Raw genomic sequence first — 20,496 nt, forward strand, 5'->3', positions numbered from 1 at the left:
ACTCGTCCACCGGTGTGGGTGGCGACTGGTGGCTTTAGCTCAGGCTTTGGAGGTTAGACCTGGGGAGAGGGCTGAGGTTGGCTGCGCGAAGACAGCCTGAAGGCAGGGTGCCATTGTCGGGGGTTGCGCGAGGGGAGGGGCAGGACTGCCAAAGGAGCGTCTCCCCCCCCCCCCCAAGCATGCGCTCTCAGGCAACAGGACGCTGCCTACCGAGCTCCAGGGGTGGGGGCGGGCTGGGCCTCCGTCGCTGAGAGAACCGGGAGCCAATCGCTGCCTCCGTCATCACAGGGCCCGGGAGGGCACGCTGGTCACCACGTCTGCACGCCCTCTATGCAGGGGATAAGGGCCAGCACGTGCTGAGGAAAGAGGTAGAAGGCATCCTAACTAAAAGTGGCCCTCACGCCAGAAAATAGTAAAAGCACACAAGCTACGCAGGGATGCTCCCGCATATAAATAACCTTCCAAGACTACGGTAGATAACTGTTTCTCCTAAACTCACAGAGTAAGAGAAATATAAGCAAATGAAGAAGCAGAGGAACCACTCCCAGTTAAAAGACCAAGAGAATTCCCCTGAAGGAACAAACAGTGAAACAAACCTCTTCAGTCTAATAGACACCGAGTTCAAAAAGGAGGTAATGAAAATCCTGAAGCAATTAAGGAAGACTATTGACAGAAATGCAGATTACTGTAAACTGGGGAGGATAATACCAACTTTGTTGCATTGTCATGTGAGTTTCAGACAATAAATGAAACCTTCTGAAGGCTAATATGCAACAAACAATAGTTACTGTATTTTTAGACATTTCATACTTTATTTAAAAGATTCTATTGCAGGACAATTTATTAACTCTCAGGGGTTGACATGGACCCTCTTGAAATTTTTTTCACTTTGCTTGAAAAAATAAAATCTCTATGCCATGAGTCTCCACCCCTTAACTGAACATCCTTCTGTAAGGTGCCTAGTACCATCTGCTCCTCTGAGGAGTATTTGGTAAATAATGGGTAATTTCTAAGCACAGGTCAGAATTTTTCTCTTCAGTTAGTATCCTATGTGACAACCTGGCTCTGTTCTGCTTTCAACTCCAGAATTAAACCTTTTTTCTTTTGGCAGTGATTCAGAGGTATTTTTTGAACATGGTTCAACAAGAATTGGAGGCTCATATAAAAAGCTGGTTTATCGTGAGTACACAGATGCCTCCTTTACGGACCGAAAGGAGAGAGGCCCTGAAGAGGAACATCTTGGCATCCTGGGTGAGTCTGTGCAGAATACATATGACTAATGTACTCTTCCCCTGAGCTACAATCAACCTCAGGAAGAACAGAAGCTTCAGAACCTCTGGCATGATTTCTACCTATAAACTATGGACATGGAAGAGGAATCATCAATAAAATGCAGCAGCTTTTCCAAATGTAAATTACCCATAGTAAGTCTTCATCATTAAAAGCCAGGCTGACTTCAAATGATTACTTTTTTTTTCTTCAAAGAGGTAAGGGGTTTGTGTGACTTTGTTTAAATAGACGGTAAAGCTATTAGTTTCCGCTTTTAGCCAAATGTACATTCCCTTAGAAATAAAATTCAGCTACTAATGAGACAGGTTGGGTTTGTTTTTAGAGCCTCCTGCAGGCTGCCCCCAGGCAGAGCCCAGAGACCTGTTTTGCTCAGGCACTTGGGCAGAATAGCAAGTGAGTGGATTCAGACTGTCCTCACTCTTCACCTATTAGCTGTGTTACCTTTGAAAGTACTCAACTCTCTGTGCCTGTTCCCTTTCTGTAAAATGGGAACAATAATAACAATAGTCCCTACTTCATAAAGCTGTTGTAAGGATTAAATGAGTTAATTCACATAAACAGAAGAGCACATAAGAAGCTCTCAGTAAGTATCATTTTATATGTTACATAAAATATTTTGGTACTATATTTCTGTGTTTTTGTTCTATATTTAGTAATAGTATTGATTTTGGTGATGGGAAATCCACAACAGTGGTGTTACTTTTCACAGCCAAGACAATTTAACGTACCCCCTTTGGGCGGTCAAGGTTTATGTCATTCTCCTGACTCTTTGGACAAATAACACACATCTGGTCCACAGAAAAACAGGGTGAGGAGAGTGTAGATACTCTGAACAGTATTTTATAGACGTATGAAGCTTGTGAACTAACTTGGATAAAGATGGTAACAAATTTCGTTACCTGAAGTTAATTTAGAAAGCCCCTCTCATCTTTTTCTGGCCTCCTCATGTCAAATTGATAATGGACTTTTAAAAAACCAAGCTTTCCATTTGCAACAATAAGCATGTTGCTTCCAGTGGTTCTTGCCAGAGGACAAGGCAAAGAAAACAACTGTCTTATGCATTCTGTATGCTATATATCAGGGAGGATAATAATTCTCTCTTTGTCCCTAGGTCCTGTCATTTCGGCAGAGGTGGGAGACACCATCAGAGTCACCTTCCATAACAAAGGAACATATCCCCTCAGTATTGAACCGATTGGGGTGAGAGTCAATAAAAGCAACGAGGGCACGTACTACAATTCAAGCAGAAGTGAGCACAACACTCTGTAACCAAACAATAATGTTTAATAACCTACTGTGCTGGTCACCCCCAGGGAAATTGTCCTGCAAAAACCAAAGGCAGGAACTTCTGAGGAAACTTCTCATATACCGTTCTCAGAATCATGCCAGGAAGCGAGTAAATCTCTTCCTACCATTTCCAGTATGTTTGTGGAATTCTGTCCTACCTTAATTGGATGATTATTGACAGTGCTGCTAGTAACTGATTTGGATTGCATCAGTTATACATTTCCAGAGTTCTATTTGGGTGACTGTTAAATTTGAAAAATATTCTTGCAATTATAAGATTAGATGTACATTTTAGAATATTTAAAAAATATAAAAAGGTGTAGCCAAAAATATTATCCATAGTTCTATAGACAACCGCTATTATATTTTTGTATGTCCTCCACTCTTTGATCTGTGTAAATAATAATTACATGTGTTTGAGATCATAGAATATAAATATACTTATCACTATAATTTTATACCCAGAGTTCTTAGCACCATAAACATTTTATAAATATAATTTCAGTGATACAAAATATTCCATTACATGAAAGTATTTAGGTATTTTTGTATGTCGAGGCTGACAAATGAAGACCCTATTCTGGGTCTCAGACTTCTTGTATCCTCACGTGGAGGAAGGGGCTACGGAACTCTGTGGGATCTGTTTTGTCTGGGCACTAATCCCACTCAGAAGGGCTCCACTCTCATGACCAGATTACCTCCTAAACACCACTTTGAACACCATCATATTGCGCCTTAAGATTCCAATATGTGAATTTTGGGGAAACATAAACATTCAGACTATAGCAGGCACCAATCTCAGACAGAGGTTTAGCGGAGACTTCCTGGAGAAAATTATTCCCATTTGTGACCTGACACTGGTAGGATTCCACTCTAATTCATAAAAGGAGCACAGAAGTGGGTTATCCTAGACTAAATGCAGTCTACTCCATGGCTCAAATGATGACATTAGAAAGCATACTTTTACCTCTCCAGTGTGACCTTTCTTACAGGTGCGCCTCCTTCTTCAGCCTCCCATGTGGTACCCGAAGGAACATTCACCTATGAATGGACTGTCCCCAGAGAAGTAGGACCCACTTACAAAGATCCTGTCTGTCTAGCTAAGATGTATTATTCTGCTGTGGATCCCACCAAAGATATATTTACTGGGCTTATCGGGCCAATGAAAATATGTAGGAACGGAAGTTTACTTGCAAATGGGAGACTGGTAAGTCCAATGAGGGAAAATGAAAATGATTTTCCAATCCCTTTGAATTATCATTATTATAAGGAAAATTCTGGGGTTTGAGCCAGTGAGGGTTCCACGCCTAATGTTTATTATAATTTTTACTTAGGCTTATATCTACATCGTGCAGAGATTCTCTGGCTAACGTGATTGTTCCAAGATGAGTTGGAAACAAGATTTTCCTTGGAATCCAAAGTCTATTATGATACCATTAGACTTCAACACACACATTTTAAAAAATCACCTATTAATGTAATAAGTCACTCAACATTCACTAAGGAAATATTGCTTAAAATATTTTTTATGTGGCAGCCTGGATGGGAGGGGAGTTCAGGGGAGAATGAATACATGTATATGTATGGCTGAGTTCCTTTGCTGTGCACCTGAAACTATCACAACATTGTTAATTGGCTATACTCCAATATAAAATAAAGTTAAAAAAATGAAATGGGAAAATGACCCTTTGATCTATAAATAGAAATCCCTAATCCCACCATTGTTTTTAGCTCTAAAATAAATATTTTAATATAAATCTTTAAAAGAGAAAGATTCTTTTTAAAATGCATTCAATACAGTTATCACATCTTAAAGCATCATCATAATTCCTTAATATCATCAAATTTCCAATCAATGTTCACATTTTAACTGAACATTTGTCCTGTAATTGTTTCAAGTTTCTTGTGTGGATAGGCACTCAAATAATTACACACATTACAATCAGTTGATATTTTTCTCAAGATATTTTCTTGTGTTTTTCTGTTGCAAAAGTCTTTTATCCTGTAGAAGTTCTCATGTCTAGATTTTACTGATTGCATTCCTGTGGTGTCATTTAACATGTTTCTTTCTCTTTTACTCTATTTCCTATAAATCAGTGGCTAGATCTACAAGCTTGATCAGATTCAGGTTAGATTCTTTTTATTTTTTGCAATACTACTTCATGTGTGGTACTGGGTACCTCGATCAAGGAGTATATAATGTATACTTGTCTCTCAGTCGGGGATGTTGTCAGCTACTGATAAACATTTCCTAGATTCATAAACTAATCAGGTGTTGAACAATAGTAATATTTGGATTCCATCATTCCTTCTGTGTTTATTAGCTACTATACTTGTATAAACAGAAACGTCTCTTAATGGACTATTTGGTTGCCCTGAGGTACATGTTATACAAGAAAGGAATGACAAATGCTTGATTCTTTCCCTTTATTTACAAGTTTTAGAATTACTAGTTCTCTCCTAGCATACTTCAAAGGTTTTTAATAGTTTATTTTATTTTATTTATTTTGCGGTACGCGGGCCTCTCACTGTTGTGGCCTCTCCCGTTGCGGAGCACACGCTCTGGACGCGCAGGCTCAGCGGCCATGGCTCACGGGCCCAGCCGCTCCGCGGCATGTGGGATCTTCCCGGACCGGGGCACGAACCCGTGTTCCCTGCATCGGCAGGCGGACTCTCAACCACTGCGCCACCAGGGAAGCCCTTAATAGTTTATTTTTAAGTACTATTGTAAACGCATGGATTTAAGCATATTTAGTATGCTTCAATTCATTACTATTATACTTATTGATGCTCAAAATGTCCTATTTTTTGCCACTGGGGGACTTGCTCAGGTTGACTTCATTTTTACATGAACTTAGTAGTCTTTGAAGCTTCTTTGACTTCTAGTATAAAAAGCTATTTCAGGTTCATATTGTACATTTTCTGAGCCAGACCTGAAATCAGTCATTTCTCCCAAAACGTCCTGGTTCTTTTCAGTAAGAAATTATTTTTAAAACTACAGTCAGGGCATTAGGGGTGCTCAGTGCTATTGTATTAATCATTGTTCCTAAGCCTTTTCAGTGAGCAGAATTGAAAGAAACGTTTTTTAATAAAATTCATCATGGGTTCATACTGATACTTTCTATTCAAATTCAGGTCTATGGATTTTGTTTGTTTGTTTGTTTGTTTACTTAACCTCATTGATCTTATATCTGTATCTCCCTTCAACTGCACTGAAAAAGCTGAGTTCTCAATAATAGCAGCATGAATATGCACTCATTTCATCCCACAATATAGACACAACAGTCTCAGGATTAGAATTACAACACTACAGCCAACAATATAATTACTGAACACAGTTTTGCAGCCCTTTTTGTCTTTAGAGTGGATCCCACTAAGGATGTTCAGTCAAATTACAGATTTAAAGTCACTTGGAATAGTTCCTCCCTGTGGAGTTTTGCCACCCACTGGATATACAGGTTTATTTATTTATTTATTTTAATGTATTTATTTTTTATTTTTTAGGGATTGCTTTTTAAACTGTAACATTATTTTATAATTATGTAAAACATTTGCCTGACTCCAACATCGTATCTACAAAAAGAAGCAGATTCAAAGAAATCTAGCGTCTATCCTTTCTTCCCTGTCACCTATCCCCTCACTATAGATAACTTTTTAAAACTTTATTCTTTTATTTATTTTTCACTATTATTTTTATTAACTTTATTTTTTAGAGCACTTTAATGTTTACAGCAAAATTGAGGGTAAAGTTCAGAGATTTCCCATATACCTCTTATTCCCCCACACACGCCCTCTCCCAATATCAACATCCCCAACAGAGTAGATCCATGTATCCATCATTACAGTATCACACAGAGTATTTTCACTGCCCTAAAAGTCCTCTGTGCTCCACCTATTTATCCCATCCTTCCAACCCCCAACTCCTAGCAAGCCCGGTCTTTTCACTCTCTCCAGAGTTTTGCCTTTTCCAGATTGTCATGTAGTTGGAATCATACAATGTATAGCCTTTTCAGATTGGCTTCTTTCACTTAATAATATGCATTTATGTTTCCTCCAAGTCTTTTTATGGCTCAGTACCTTATTTCTTTTCTTTTCTTTTTTTTTTTTTTTTTTTGCGGTATGCGGGCCTCTCACTGTTGTAGCCTCTCCCGTTGTGGAGCACAGGCTCCGGACGCGCAGGCTCAGCGGCCATGGCTCACGGGCCTAGCCGCTCCGTGGCATGTGGGATCTTCCCAGACCGGGGCACGAACCCGTGTCCCCTGCATCGGCAGGCGGACTCTCAACCACTGTGCCACCAGGGAAGCCCAGCTTATTTCTTTTTAACGATGAATAATACTTCATTGTCTGGACGTACTACAGTTTATCCATTCACCTACTGAAGAACATCTTGATTACTTCCAAGTTTTGGCAATTATGAATAAAGCTGCTTTATGAATAAACATCCATATGAAGGTTTTTGTGTAGACATAAGTTTTCATTTCCTTTGGGGAAATACCAAGGAACCCAATTGCTAGATTATATGGTAAGAGTATGTTTAGTTTAAAAAAAAAAAAACACCTGCCAAACTCTCTTCCTAAGTGGCTGTACCATTTTGCATTCCCACCAGAAGTGAATGTTAGAGTTCCCATTGCTCCATATTCTTGCCAGAATTTGGTGTTGTCATGTTCCAGATTTTGGCCATTCTAATAAGTGTGTAGTGGTATCTCATTGGTGTTTTAATGACATGTGACATAGAACATCTTTTCAAATGCTTGTTTGCCATCTGTACATTTGTCTGTTAAGGTCTTTCACCCATTTGTTAATTGGGTTGTTTTCTTAATGTTGAGTTTTAAGGGTTCTTTTTATGTTTTGATAAACAGTCTTTTATCAGGTGTATCCTTTGCGAATATTTTTCTCCCAGTCTGTGGCTTGTCTTCTCATTCTCTTGACAATATTTTCTTCAGAGCATAAAATTTAATAAAATCCAGTTTATCAATTCTTTCTTTCATAGATTGTGCCCTTGGTGTTGTGTCTAAAAAGCTATTGCCATATCCAAAGTCATCTAGACTTTCTCCTATGTTATCTTCTAGGAGTTTTACAGTTTTGCACTTTACATTTAGGTCTATGAGCCGTTTTGAGTTAATTTTTGTGAAGAGTGTAAGGTCTATGTCTAGATTAATTTTTTTCATGTGGATATCCATCTGTTATAGCACCATTTATTGAAAAGACTATCTTAGCTCCTTTGTCAGAGATCAGTTAACTAAATTTATGTGGCTGTTTCTTAGTTCTCTATTCTTTTGATCTATTGATCTATTCTTTCACCAATACCACACTGTCTTGATTACTGGAGTGTTATAGTAAGGTTTGAAGTTGGGGAGTGTCAGTCCTCCAACTTCATTTTTCTTCAATATTATGTTGGCTATTTTGGGCCTTTTGCCTCTCCAGGTAAACTTTAGAATCAGTCTGTAGACATCCACAAATAATTTGCTAGGATTTTGATTCAGATTGCATTGAATCTATAGATCAAGTTGGGAAGAACTGAAACTTGGCAGTATTGAGTCTTCCTATCCATGAACATTTATTTAGTTCTTTAATTTCATTCAGCAGAGTTTTTAGTTTTCCTCATATAAGATCTTGTACATATTCTTTTAGATTTATAACTATTTCATTAGGAGGATGCTAATGTAAATGGTATTGTTTTTAATTTCAAATTCCACTTTTCATTGCTAGTATATATGAGATTGACTTTTGTATATTAACCTTGCATCCTGTAACCTTACTATAATTGCTTATTAGTTACAGGAGTTACCTTGTCAGTCCTTTTGGATTTTCTACATAGATGATCATGTGATCTGTGAACAAAGACAGTTACTTTCTTTCTTCCCAATCTGCACATTTTATTTCCTTTTCTTGTCATATTGCACTAGCTAAAACTTCCAGTATGATATTGAAAAGGAGTGATGAGAGGGGACATCCTTGTTTTGTACCTGATTTTAGTGGGAAAGCTTCTAGTTTCTCACCATTAAGTATTATCTTAGCGGTAGTTTTTTGGTAGATATTCTTTATCAAGTTGAGGAGTTCCCCCATTCTTATTTTACTAAGAGCTTTGTTTGTTTGTTTTGATCATGAATGGGTGTTGGATTTTGTCAAATGCTTTTTCTGTATCTATTGATATGACCACATGACTTTCCTTCTTTAGCCTATTGATGTGATGGATCACATTAACTGATTTTTGAATGTTAAGCCAAGCTTGAGTACCTGTGATAAATCCCACTTGGTCATGGTATAGTTCTTTTTATACATTTTCAGATTCTATTTGCTAATTTTTTAAGGTATTTTACATCTATATTTATTAGAGTTACTCATCTCTAGTTTTTTTGTAATGTCTTTGTCTGGTCTTGGTATTAGAGTAATGTTGGCCTGCTAGAATGAGATAAGAAGTATTCTCTCTATTTTTGTCCTCTGATGGATTTAAAGAGAGTTAGTATAATTTCTTCCTTAAATGTTTAGTAGAATTCACCAATGAACACTTCTGGGCTGTTCTGGAAGGTTACTAGCTATTGGTTCAATTTTTTTTAGTAGATACAGGCCTATTCAGAGTGTCTATTTCTTCTTGTGTGTTTTAGCAAATTGTGTCTTTCAAGGAATTGATCCATTTCATGTAGGTTGTCAAATTTATGGGCATAGATTTGTTCATAGTATTCCTTTATTATTCTTTTAATGTCCATAGGATCTGTAGTGATATCCCATATTTCATTTCTGATATTAGTAATTTGTGTTCTCTTTCATTTTTTCTTAGTTAGCCTGACTAAAGACTGATTGATTTTATTGATCTTTTCAAATAATCAGCTTTTAGTTTCACTGATTTTTTTCTATTGATTTACTGTTTTCAGTGTCATTGATTTCTTCTCTAACTCTTATTCTTTTATTTAAAGAATAAAAGAATTCTTTTATTTTATTTTATTTAAAAAACCAACGTGTGTGTATGTATTCATATTCTAACTTTCTTTTTTCACTTAACAATATAATCTGTAAGTCTTTATACTGTAATATATGGAAATATTCCTCATTCTTTTTTACAGTGGATATTACTCCCTGGTGTAGACATGCCTCAGTTTATACAGTCGGGCCACTATTTGGCAGGTGTTTCCACTCTTTCCAGTCTTTGCTCTTACAAATACATTTGTAACAGGTAGCCTTGTTCATATGTCTCTTTGTATTTTGACAACATGTCTTTGGGATAAATCTGGTTCTGGTGGGGCAAAGGATAAACACATGTACTCTTTTGCTAGATATTGCCAAATTCCCTTCCATAGGAATTGTACCATTTTATACTCCCACCAGGTATGAGATTAGATTATCTGTTTTCCACAGTTCATAAGTGTATTGTCAAATTTGGGGATTTTTACCAGTCTGATAGGACATAAACAGTACCTCTGTAATTTTAATTTGTGTTTCTCTTATTATTAGTTGTTGAACATTTTTTCAAATCGTTAAGAACTATATTCACTTCTTTTCCATGAATTGTTCATAACTTTATCCCATTTTTCTATAAGGTTATTTTTCTTCACTGATTTAGAAGCTTTCTATATATTAGTTATAGAAAGTGTTTGAGATATTAGTTGTATTTTTTATCTTAGTTTATCATTTGCCTTTATACTTTGCTTATGGATGTTGTTGTTTACCATGTGAAATTTTTATTTCTACCATCTTTTCCTTTATTGTTAATGGATTCCAAGTCATAGTTAAGAAAGTTTTCACAACTCTCAGGTTATAAAGGAATTCACCCATTCTGCCTTCAAGTACTTGTAAGGTTTCATTTTTCACTTTTAAGTCTCTGTTCCATTTAGAATTTATGCTGGTGTACAGTTAAGGAATAGATCAAATTTATCTTTTTCTAAATGGCCATCCAGTTATCTCAACACCATTTATTAAAAAGTCACACTTTAGGGGACTTCTCTGGTGGTCTAGTGGCTAAGACCCCACACTCCCAATGCAGGGGCCTGGGTTCGATCCCCGGTCAGGGAACTAGATCCCACATACATGCCACAACTAAAGATTCCACACGCTGCAACTAAGAGCCCGCTGGTCACAACAAAGATCCTGCACATGGCAATGAAGGTCCTGCTTGCCACAACTAAGATTTGACGCAGCCTAAATAAATAGATTAATTTTTTTAAAAAAAGTCACACTTTAGCCCATTGATTTAAATGCTACCCTTTATCAGATACTAAATTTTCATACACAATTGAGTCCATTTCTTGATTTTCTGTTCTATTCCATTGTTCTCTATCTATTCATGCACCAATACCATAGTATTATAATTACAGAGCCTCTATAATGTGTTTAAATGACTTGTAGCCATACCTCAAGGCACTTTTTTCATCATTTTAATGGCCATTTTTGCTTACTTATTCTTTCTAATGAACCTTGTAAAAACTTACCTGGCTCCAGAAAAAAAAAAATCCTGAGACTGTTTTATTGGGATTGTCTCAAATATACAAATTAGGAAAAACAGCCATTATTATAAAGTTGAGTAACCCTGCACAAGAACATATGTCTTTCCACTTGTTCAAGTCTACTTTTGTGTTTTTCAGGAGTATTTTATAGTTCCCCTTATATAGGTTTTGGATTTTTTTAAGTGTATGCCTAGATATTTTATTTTTATTTGTCTATTATAAATGGTAATGCTATCATTTAAAATTTTTAAATATGTTACTGAAAAAAAAATGGTTTTCTACCTTTTTTTTAAGGTTTTTACAACCATTTAAAAAAATTTTATCTATTTATTTATTTGGCTGCATTGGGTCTTAGTTGTGGCACGTGGGATCTTTGTTGCGGCATGTGGGATCTTTTGTTGTGGTGCATGAGCTTCTCTGGTTGTGGTGCACGGGCTCCAGAGAGCGCAGGCTCAGTAGTTGTGGCATGGGCTTAGTTGCCCCACCACATGTGGGATCTTAGTTCTCCGACCAGGGATCAAACCCGTGTCCCCTGCATTGGAAGGTGTATTCTTAACCACTGGACCACCAGGGAAGTCCCTGGTTTTCTACCTTTAAATTCCATTATTTTATCTTGTGCTTACCTTGGAAAGGAATAAAAGGAGACTAATGTTTATTGAACTCCGTTTAGGCACTTTTGCACATTTTACTTCATTTAACCTTCACAGCAACCCAAGAGGCTAAGTATTGTTATCCCCATTTTTACAGAAGAGGAGCTGAGACTCAGTGAGTTGAGATTTAAAATGTGAGGTTTTTTCTCTACATATTTTGCTTTCTTCATTTGTCAAATGAGAGTCACAACACAGGAAAGTCTACAGGAACTATTAAAAGTCCTCATCCTGAGGACCTTCCTGGCAGTCCAGTGGTTAAGACTCTGCCCTTCCAATACAGGGAGTGCAGGTTTGATCCCTGGTTGGAGAGCTAAGATCCCACATGCTGCAAGGTGCAGCCAGAAAAAAAAAAAAGTCCTCATCCTGCTTTTTTCATGTATTAGCCATGTGGCTTCAGATTGGATAAAATATTCAGAGTAAGTTAAATAGTACCTTGTTTAGTGTCTGAGATTAATGAAAATTTCTCTATTATTTTACCACTAAATATGACATTGGCTATTAGTTACTTTTTATTCTATTTCTGGTTTACTGGCACTGTGTTTTCTGTTTAAAATCACTTGAGCTGCTCAAAAAAAAAAAAAAAGAAAAACGAAAAATAAAAAAAAGTACTGTGCTAGGCACAGAATTCATTGGTAAATAAGACCTGCTCTAATAGAGTTTATATTCTAGTGTGTGGTGTAGCAGAAAGGAAGGGACAAAGGGAGTGATGGCATGGAAAGGAGAGGAGATAAGCAAACAGAAAAAATAAAAATAACCTCAGAAAGTGATATGTGTTTTAAAAAAACAAAATAGGGTAATGTGATAGTGAATAGAAATTAAAGTTTAGATAATGTGGAAGTATTATTTGAGGTGAGATCTAAATTTTAAAGAGGCAGCCTTGCAAAACTCTGAGGGAAACACAAAAGGAACAGCTACTGCCAGAATGTCAAATTTTATAAAAATTTATTTTTAGATTTCCTTGAATTATTACCTATCTTTTCTCCTTTGACCAATAAGTGTGACCAAGTACATTAAGAATTTCCTATTGAACCATCCTTGTAGTTCTGGGGAAAAAAATATTACTTTGAGCATGTGTTTTTAAAAAATATATTTCTGTGTTGAATTTGATGGTGTTTTATTTAGAATTTCTCATCTAAGCTATAAGTAATATTAGTTTAGATTCTGTGTGCTTTTTTAGTGATGTATCATAGTTGTACTATCTGCATTAAATAAATCGGGAAGAATTTTAATACCTTTACATTTTTGTAAATTTCTTTTGCTTTTATTAACTCATTTCTTCTTTTTATTTTTCTAAAAATTTCAGATATTTACAATATTTATTTTTATTTGGCTTTGCTTAAAATAAACATTTCAGACTCTCAGTTTATATGTTTAATTATATTCCATACATTATGACTTGTAGTGTTCTCATGGACATTACTTACTAAATTCTTAGAAATTCACTTTTGTTTCTTCTTTGATCTGAGTTATTTGGACAAAATATGATTTTTTTTTTTACTTTTAGTCCTTTTATGAGTAATTTTCAGTTTTGTTGCATTATAATTAGGAAATGTGACCTGTAAAATTTTCACTGAAGTTTTCTCTGCAGGTCAGTATGTAAGTGATTATAGAAGTTCCCTGCTGGAATCCTGACACATCTGAAAATGTCACTTTGTTGTGCTTTGCCTGTATAGAATTTTTCAATCATAATCTTTTCCCCCAAAAATGTAATTGCTACTCTAACTTCCTCTGACATTTATTGTACTAGAGGAGTCCAATGTTCATGGTAACTTTTAAAATGGATTATTGTAGAAATTTGTCTCTCTGAAATCCAAAATTTTTACCAGTACATTTTTAGGTATAGTTCTATATTACTAATTTTGTCTTGTTTTCAGTGAGGTTTTTGAATCTGAATACTCTAGTCTTTTCCCTTTATAGTGGTGAGTATTTCCACCATTATTTATTATTATTATGTCTCACCCTTTTATAACTTCTCTCTAAAATCATTACTAGGTATATATTTTTCATCTTTGAATCTTTTCTTCTGACTTATGGGAGCTTTCTTAAGACCATCTGCATCAGTGATTCAGTTGTCTGCAGGATCTAACCTTCAGGTTAGTTGGATTTTTAAAATTTGATAAGCATGTTTTTCATCCAAAAAAATGATCTCAGGAAAAAGATATGCAATAATCTCTCAAGTTTTCTCTTCTTTAAGAGAATAAGTTTTCCTCAGGGATTCATATGCTTTGATTCTTTAGACCAATTGCCTTTGTGTCAACTACTGAATCATTCCATAGACCAGATAGTGTTTCTGCTTCCTTATTTTTCACCAAGGATAGGGGAAGGGGAAGTGAGAATGGCCAGATGGCTAGAGATTGAGTGAATTCTTTTTCTTTTTTTGGAATTTTTGAATTTTATCTTTTTATACAAAGCGTTCTTATTACTTATCCATTTTAAACATATTAGTGTATATATGTCAATCCCAATCTCCCAATTCATCTCACCACCACCCCGACCCCTCTGTGGCTTTCCCCCCTTGGTGTGCATACATTTGTGCTCTACATCTGTGTCTCAATTTCTGCCCTGCAAACCAGTTCATGTGTGCCATTTTTCTAGGTTCCACATATATGCAATAATATACGATATTTGTTTTTCTTTTTCTGACTTACTTCACTCTGTATGACAGTCTCTAGATTCATCCAGGTCTCTACAAATGACCCAAATTCATTCCTTTTTATGGCTGAGTAATATTCCATTGTATATAGGTACCACATCTTCTTTATCCACTCGTCTGTTGATGGCCATTTAGGTTGCTTCCATGACCCAGCTATTGTAAATAGTGCTGCAGTGAACATTGGGGTACATGTGTCTTTTTGAATTATGGTTTTCTCTGGGTATATGCCCAGTAGTAGGATTGCTGGGTCATATGGTAATTCTATTTTTAGTTTTTTATGGAACATCCGTACAGTTCTCCATAGTGGCTGTATCAATTTACATTCCCACCAACAGTGCAAGAGGGTTCCCTTTTCTCCACACCCTCTGCAGCATCTGTTGTTTGCAGATTTTCTGATGATGCCCATTCTAACTGGTGTGAGGTAATACCTCATTGTAGTTTTGATTTGCATTTCTCTAATATTTAGTGATGCTGAGCAGCTTTTCATGTGCTTCTTGGTCATCTGTATGTCTTCTTTGGAGAAATGTCTATTTAGGTCTTCTGCCCATTTTTTGATTGGATTGTTTATTTTTTTAATATTGAACTGCAGGAGATGTTTATATATTTGGGAGGTTAATCCTTTGTCCATTGATTCATTTGCAAATATTTTCTCCTATTCTGAGGGTTGTCTTTTCATCTTGTTTGTAGTTTCCTTTGCTTTGCAAAAGCTTTTAAGCTTCCTTAGGTCCCATTTATTTATTTTTGTTTTTATTTCCATTACTCTAGGAGGTGGATCAAAAAAGATCTTGCTGTGATTTATGTCAAAGTGTGTTTTTCCTCTAAGAGTTTTATAGTGTCCGGTCTTACATTTAGGTCTCTAATCCATTTTGAGTTTATTTCTGTGTATGGTGTTAGGTAGTGTTCTAATTTCATTCTTTTACATGTAGCTGTCCAGTTTTCCCAGCACGACTTATTGAAGAGACTGTCTTTGCTCCATTGTATATCCTTTTCTCCATTGTATATCCTCCTTTGTCATAGATTAGTTGACCATAGGTGCGTGGGTTTATCTCTGGGCTTTCTATCCTGTTCCGTTGACCTATATTTCTGTTTTTGTGCCAGTACCATATTGTCTTGATTACTGTAGCTTTACTGGCTATTGTATATCTACTATACTACTGTAGATTACTGTAGTATAGTCTGAAGTCAGGGAGTCTGATTCCTCCAGCTCCGTTTTTATCCTTCAAGACTGCTTTGGCTATTTGGGGTCTTTTGTGTCTCCATACAAATTTTAAGATTTTTTGTTCTAGTTCTGTAAAAACTGCCATTGGTAATTTGATAGGGATTGCACTGAATCTGTAGATTGCTTTACGTAGTGTAGTCATTTTCACAATATTGATTCTTCCAATCCAAGAACATGGTATATCTCTCTGTCTGTTTGTATCATCTTTAATTTCATTCAGCAGTGTCTTATAGTTTTCTGCATACAGGTCTTTTGTCTCCCTAGGTAGGTTTATTCCTAGGTATTTTATTCTTTTTGTTGCAGTGGTAAATGTGAGTGTTTCCTTAATTTCTCTTTCAGATTTTTCATCATTAGTGTATAGGAATGCAAGAGATATCTGTGCATTAATTTTGCATCCTGCAACTTTACCAAATTCATTGATTAGCTCTAGTAGTTTTCTGGTGGCATCTTTAGGATTCTCTATGTATAGTATGATGTCATCTGCAAACAGTGACAGTTTTACTTCTTCTTTTCCAATTTGTATTCCTTTTATTTCTTTTTCTTCTCTGATTGCCGTGGCTAGGACTTCCAAAACTAAGTTGAATAATAGTGGTTAGAGTGGACATCCTTGTCTTGTTCCTGATCTTAGAGGAAATGCTTTCAGTTTTTCGCCATTGAGAACAATGTTTGCTGTGGGTTTGTCATATATGGCCTTTATTATGTTGAGATAGGTTCCCTCTATGCCCACTTTCTGGAGAGTTTTTATCATAAATGGGTGTTGAATTTTGTCAAAAGCTTTTTCTGCATCTATTGAGATGATCATATGGTTTCTATTCTTCAATTTGTTAATACGGTGTATCACACTGATTGATTTTCGTATTTTGAAGAATCCTTGCATCCCTGAGATAAATGTCACTTTTTCATGGTGTATGATCCTTTTAATGTGTTGTTGGATTCCGTTTGCTAGTATTTTGTTGAGGAGTTTTGCATCTATGTTCCTCAGTGATATTGGCCTGTAGTTTTTTTTCTTTGTGACATCTTTGTCTGGTTTTCGTATCAGGGTGATGGTGGCCTCATAGAATGAGTTTGGGAGTGTTCCTCCCTCTGCTATATTTTGGAAGAGTTTGAGAAGGATAGGTGTTAGCTCTTCCCTAAATGTTTGATAGAATTCGCCTGTGAAGCCATCTGGTCCTGGGCTTTTGTTTGATGGAAGATTTTTAATTGCAGTCTCAATTTCAGCACTTGTGATTGGTCTGTTTATATTTTGCATTTCTTCCTGGTTCAGTCTAGGAAGGTTGTGCTTTTCTAAGAATTTGTCCATTTCTTCCAGGTTGTCCATTTTATTGGCATAGAGTTACTTGTAGTAATCTCTCATGATCCTTTGTATTTCTGCAGTGTCAGCTGTTGCTTCTCCTTTGTCATTTGTAATTCTATTGATTTGAGTCTTCTCCCTTTTTGCCTTGATGAGTCTGGCTAATGGTTTATCAATTGTGTTTATCTTCTCAAAGAACCAGCTTTTAGTTTTATTGATCTTTGCTATTGTTTTCTTTGTTTCTATTTCATTTATTTCTGCTCTGATCTTTGTAATTTCTTTCCTTCTGCTAACTTTGGGTTTTGTTTGTTCTTCCTTCTCTAGTTCTTTTAGGTGTAGGTTAGATCGTTTATTTGAGATTTTTCTTGTTTCTTGAGGTAGGCTTGGATTGCTATAAACTTCCCTCTTAGAACTTCTTTTGCTGCCTCCCATAGGTTTTGGGTCTTTGTGTTTTCATTGTCCTTTGTCTCTAGGTATTTTTTTGATTTCCTCTTTGATTTCTTCAGTGATCTCTTGGTTATTTAGTAACGTATTGTTTAGCCTCCATGTGTTTGTGTTTTTTATGTTTTTTTCCCTGTAATTGATTTCTAATCTCATAGTGTTGTGGTCAGAAAAGATGCTTGATATGATTTCAGTTTTCTTAAATTTACTGAGTCTTGATTTGTGACCCAAGATGTGATCTATCCTGGAGAATGTTCCATGCACACTTGAGAAGAAAGTGTCATCTGCTGTTTTCGGATGGATGTCCTATAAATATCAATTAAATCTATCTGGTCTGTTGTGTCATTTAAAGCTTGTGTTTCCTTATTAATTTTCTGTCTGGATGATCTGTCATTGGTGTAAGTGAGGTGTTAAAGTCTCCCACTATTATTGTGCTGCTGTCGATTTCCTCTTTTATAGCTGTTAGCAGTTGCCTATGTATTGAGGTGCTCCTATGTTGGTTGCATATATATTTATAATAATATAAATACAGGTTTATCCTGTATAGGACTCTCTGCGCTTCCTGGACTTGGGTGACTATTTCCTTTCCCATGTTAGGGAAGTTTTTGACTATACTCTCTTCAAATATTTTCTTGGGTCCTTTCTCTCTCTCTTCTCCTTCTGGGACCCCTATAATGCGAATATTGTTGCGTTTAATGTTGTCCCAGAGGTCTCTTAGGTGTCTTAATTTCTTTTAATTCTTTTTTCTTTATTCTGTTCAGCAGCAGTGAATTCCACCATTCTGTCTTCTAGGTCATTTATCTGTTCTTCTGCTTCAGTTATTCTTCTATTGATTACTTCCAGTGTAGTTTCATTTCAGTTATTGTATTGTTCATCTCTGTTTGTTTGTTCTTTAATTCTTCTAGGTCTTAGTTAAACATTTCTTGCATCTTCTCTATCTTTGCCTCCATTCTTTTTCTGAGGTCCTGGATCATCTTCACTATCATTATTCTGAATTCTTTTTCTGGAAGGTTGCCTATCTCCACTTCATTTAGTTATTTTTTCTTGTTTCTTCATCTGGTACATAGCCCTCTGACTTTTCATATTGTCTATCTTTCTGTGAGTGTGGTTTTTGTTCCACAGGCTGTAGGATTATAGTTCTTCTTGCTTCTGCTGTCTGCCCTCTGGTGGATGAGGCTAGCTAAGAGGCTTGAGCAAGTTTCCTGATGGGAGGGACTGGTGGTGGGTAGAGCTGGGTGTTGCTCTGGTGGGCAGAGCTCAGTAAAACTTTAATCCACTTGACTGCTGATGGGTGGGCCTGTTTCCCTCCCTGTTGGTTGTTAGGTCTGAGGCAACCCAACACAGGAGCCTACCTGGGCTCTTTGGTGGGGTTAATGGCAGACTCTGGGAGGGCTCACACCAAGGAGTACTACCCAGAACTTTTGCTGCCAGTGTCCTTGTCCTCACGGTGAGGCACAGCCACCACACGCCTCTGCAGGAGACCCTCCAGCACTAGCAGGTATGTCTGGTTCAGTCTCCTATGGGGTCACTGCTCCTTCTCCTGGGTCCCAATGCGCACACTACTTTGCGTGTGCCCTCAAGAGTGGAGTCTTTGTTTCCCCCAGTCCTGTCGAAGTCCTGTAATCAAATCCCACTAGCATTCAAAGTCTGATTTTAGGCATTCCTCCTCCCTTTGCCAGACCTCCAGGTTCGGAAGCCTGACGTGGGGCTCAGAACCTTCACTCCAGTGTGTGGACTTCTGTGGCATAAGTGTTCTCCAGTTTGTGAGTCACCCACCCACCAGTTACGGGATTTGATTTTATTGTGATTGCACCCCTCCTACTGTGGCTTCTCCTTTACCGTTGGTTGTGGGGTATCTTTTTTGGTGAGTTCCAGTGTCTTCCTGTTGATGATTGTTCAGCAGTTAGTTGTGATTCTGGTGCTCTCGCAAGAGGGAGTGAGAGCACATCCTTCTACTCCGCCATCTTGAACCAATCTGTGTGTGAATTCTTGTTCCAATTCACTTGCAGGCTATTTCTGCACTTAAGATGCATCTGCTTCCACGTGCTCTGCTTTACAGGAATTCTTTGAGCTTTCATGACTGTGAATAGCACCTTCCCTAATTTCTAGCACAAGCACAAAACCCCTGCCCCATTTTAACAATTAAATGCCCCATTTTAACAATTTGGGGGTGGGTTCAAGTGAATCTGGCAGAGCTGGCAGAAAGGTAGGGAGAGGAGAGTCAGAACTTTTAAGTGCAGAGAGAGGCTTAGATTATTGTGTTGAGCCAAAAATCTACTACGCAGATACCAATCAAAATTCTGGTGGTCAACAGCAGTATATTGTGAGCTCCATTTTCAAACAGGAATGGAAACTTCAGTTCTTGTCCTTCCTTTAGCATGTTTGTGCATAAATAGTATTGTATATATGGAAGTCTTTCTGCTTTACTTATTCTGTCTTCACTTCACTGTTCTTGTTTTGATTTACAGAAGGATGTAGACAAGGAGTTCTATTTGTTTCCTACAGTGTTTGATGAGAATGAGAGTTTACTCCTGGATGATAATATTAGAATGTTTACAACAGCACCTGATCAGGTGGATAAGGAAAATGAAGACTTTCAGGAATCTAATAAGATGCACTGTAAGTACTGTATCATCCACCAATATCAAGTTATTTCAGTGCTGCACATGTAATGCTTTTTTTGCTGTACGCGGGCCTCTCACTGTTGTGGCCTCTCCCGTTGCAGAGCACAGGCTCTGGACACGCAGGCTCAGCGGCCAAGGCTCACGGGCCCAGCTGCTCTGCGGCATGTGGGATCTTCCCAGACTGGGGCACGAACCCGTGTCCCCTGCATCGGCAGGCGGACTCTCAACCACTGCGCCACCAGGGAAGCCCTGTAATGCTTTTAATTAAACCAAAATACTAATAGCTTTGCCCATTGATTAATTTTCAATAAATGATTGAATACCATAGTGCTCTAAGGGTAATACTGTTGATTATTTAACATGTAAGTCAATTGAATCTTCGTTTCACTTAATTCAAAATAATAAAACATATAATATATGCCAATTAGATGCATGGTCCTTAAAATGTGGTCCCTGGGTCAGCCACCTCAGCATCACCCAGGTACTTGTTAGGAATGCAAGTTCTTGGGCTCCATCCCTGACCTACTGAATCAGAAACTTTGGGTGTGGGGCTAGAAATCTGTTTAACATATCTTCCAGGTTGTTCTGATATATGCTTAAATT

The 20,496-nt window shown here is 37.1% G+C and overlaps 1 protein-coding gene across 1 annotated transcript in view; it reads left to right on the top strand.

Moving 5' to 3' along the window:
* CP (ceruloplasmin) overlaps positions 1–20,496 on the top strand; it is a 64,086-nt gene that overhangs the window by 17,819 nt on the left and 25,771 nt on the right. The window contains exons 7-10 of the mRNA XM_089911032.1: positions 1,112–1,251; positions 2,402–2,539; positions 3,570–3,784; positions 19,738–19,888. Of these exons, the coding sequence (XP_089767158.1) occupies positions 1,112–1,251; positions 2,402–2,539; positions 3,570–3,784; positions 19,738–19,888 (644 nt within the window). The remainder of the gene's footprint in view (positions 1–1,111; positions 1,252–2,401; positions 2,540–3,569; positions 3,785–19,737; positions 19,889–20,496) is intronic.

Source organism: Delphinapterus leucas, chromosome 4 (assembly GCF_059928025.1).
Source record: "Delphinapterus leucas isolate spDelLeu-1000000601 "Yukka" chromosome 4, BTC_Dleu_Yukka2, whole genome shotgun sequence".
Classification (NCBI taxonomy): domain Eukaryota; kingdom Metazoa; phylum Chordata; class Mammalia; order Artiodactyla; family Monodontidae; genus Delphinapterus; species Delphinapterus leucas.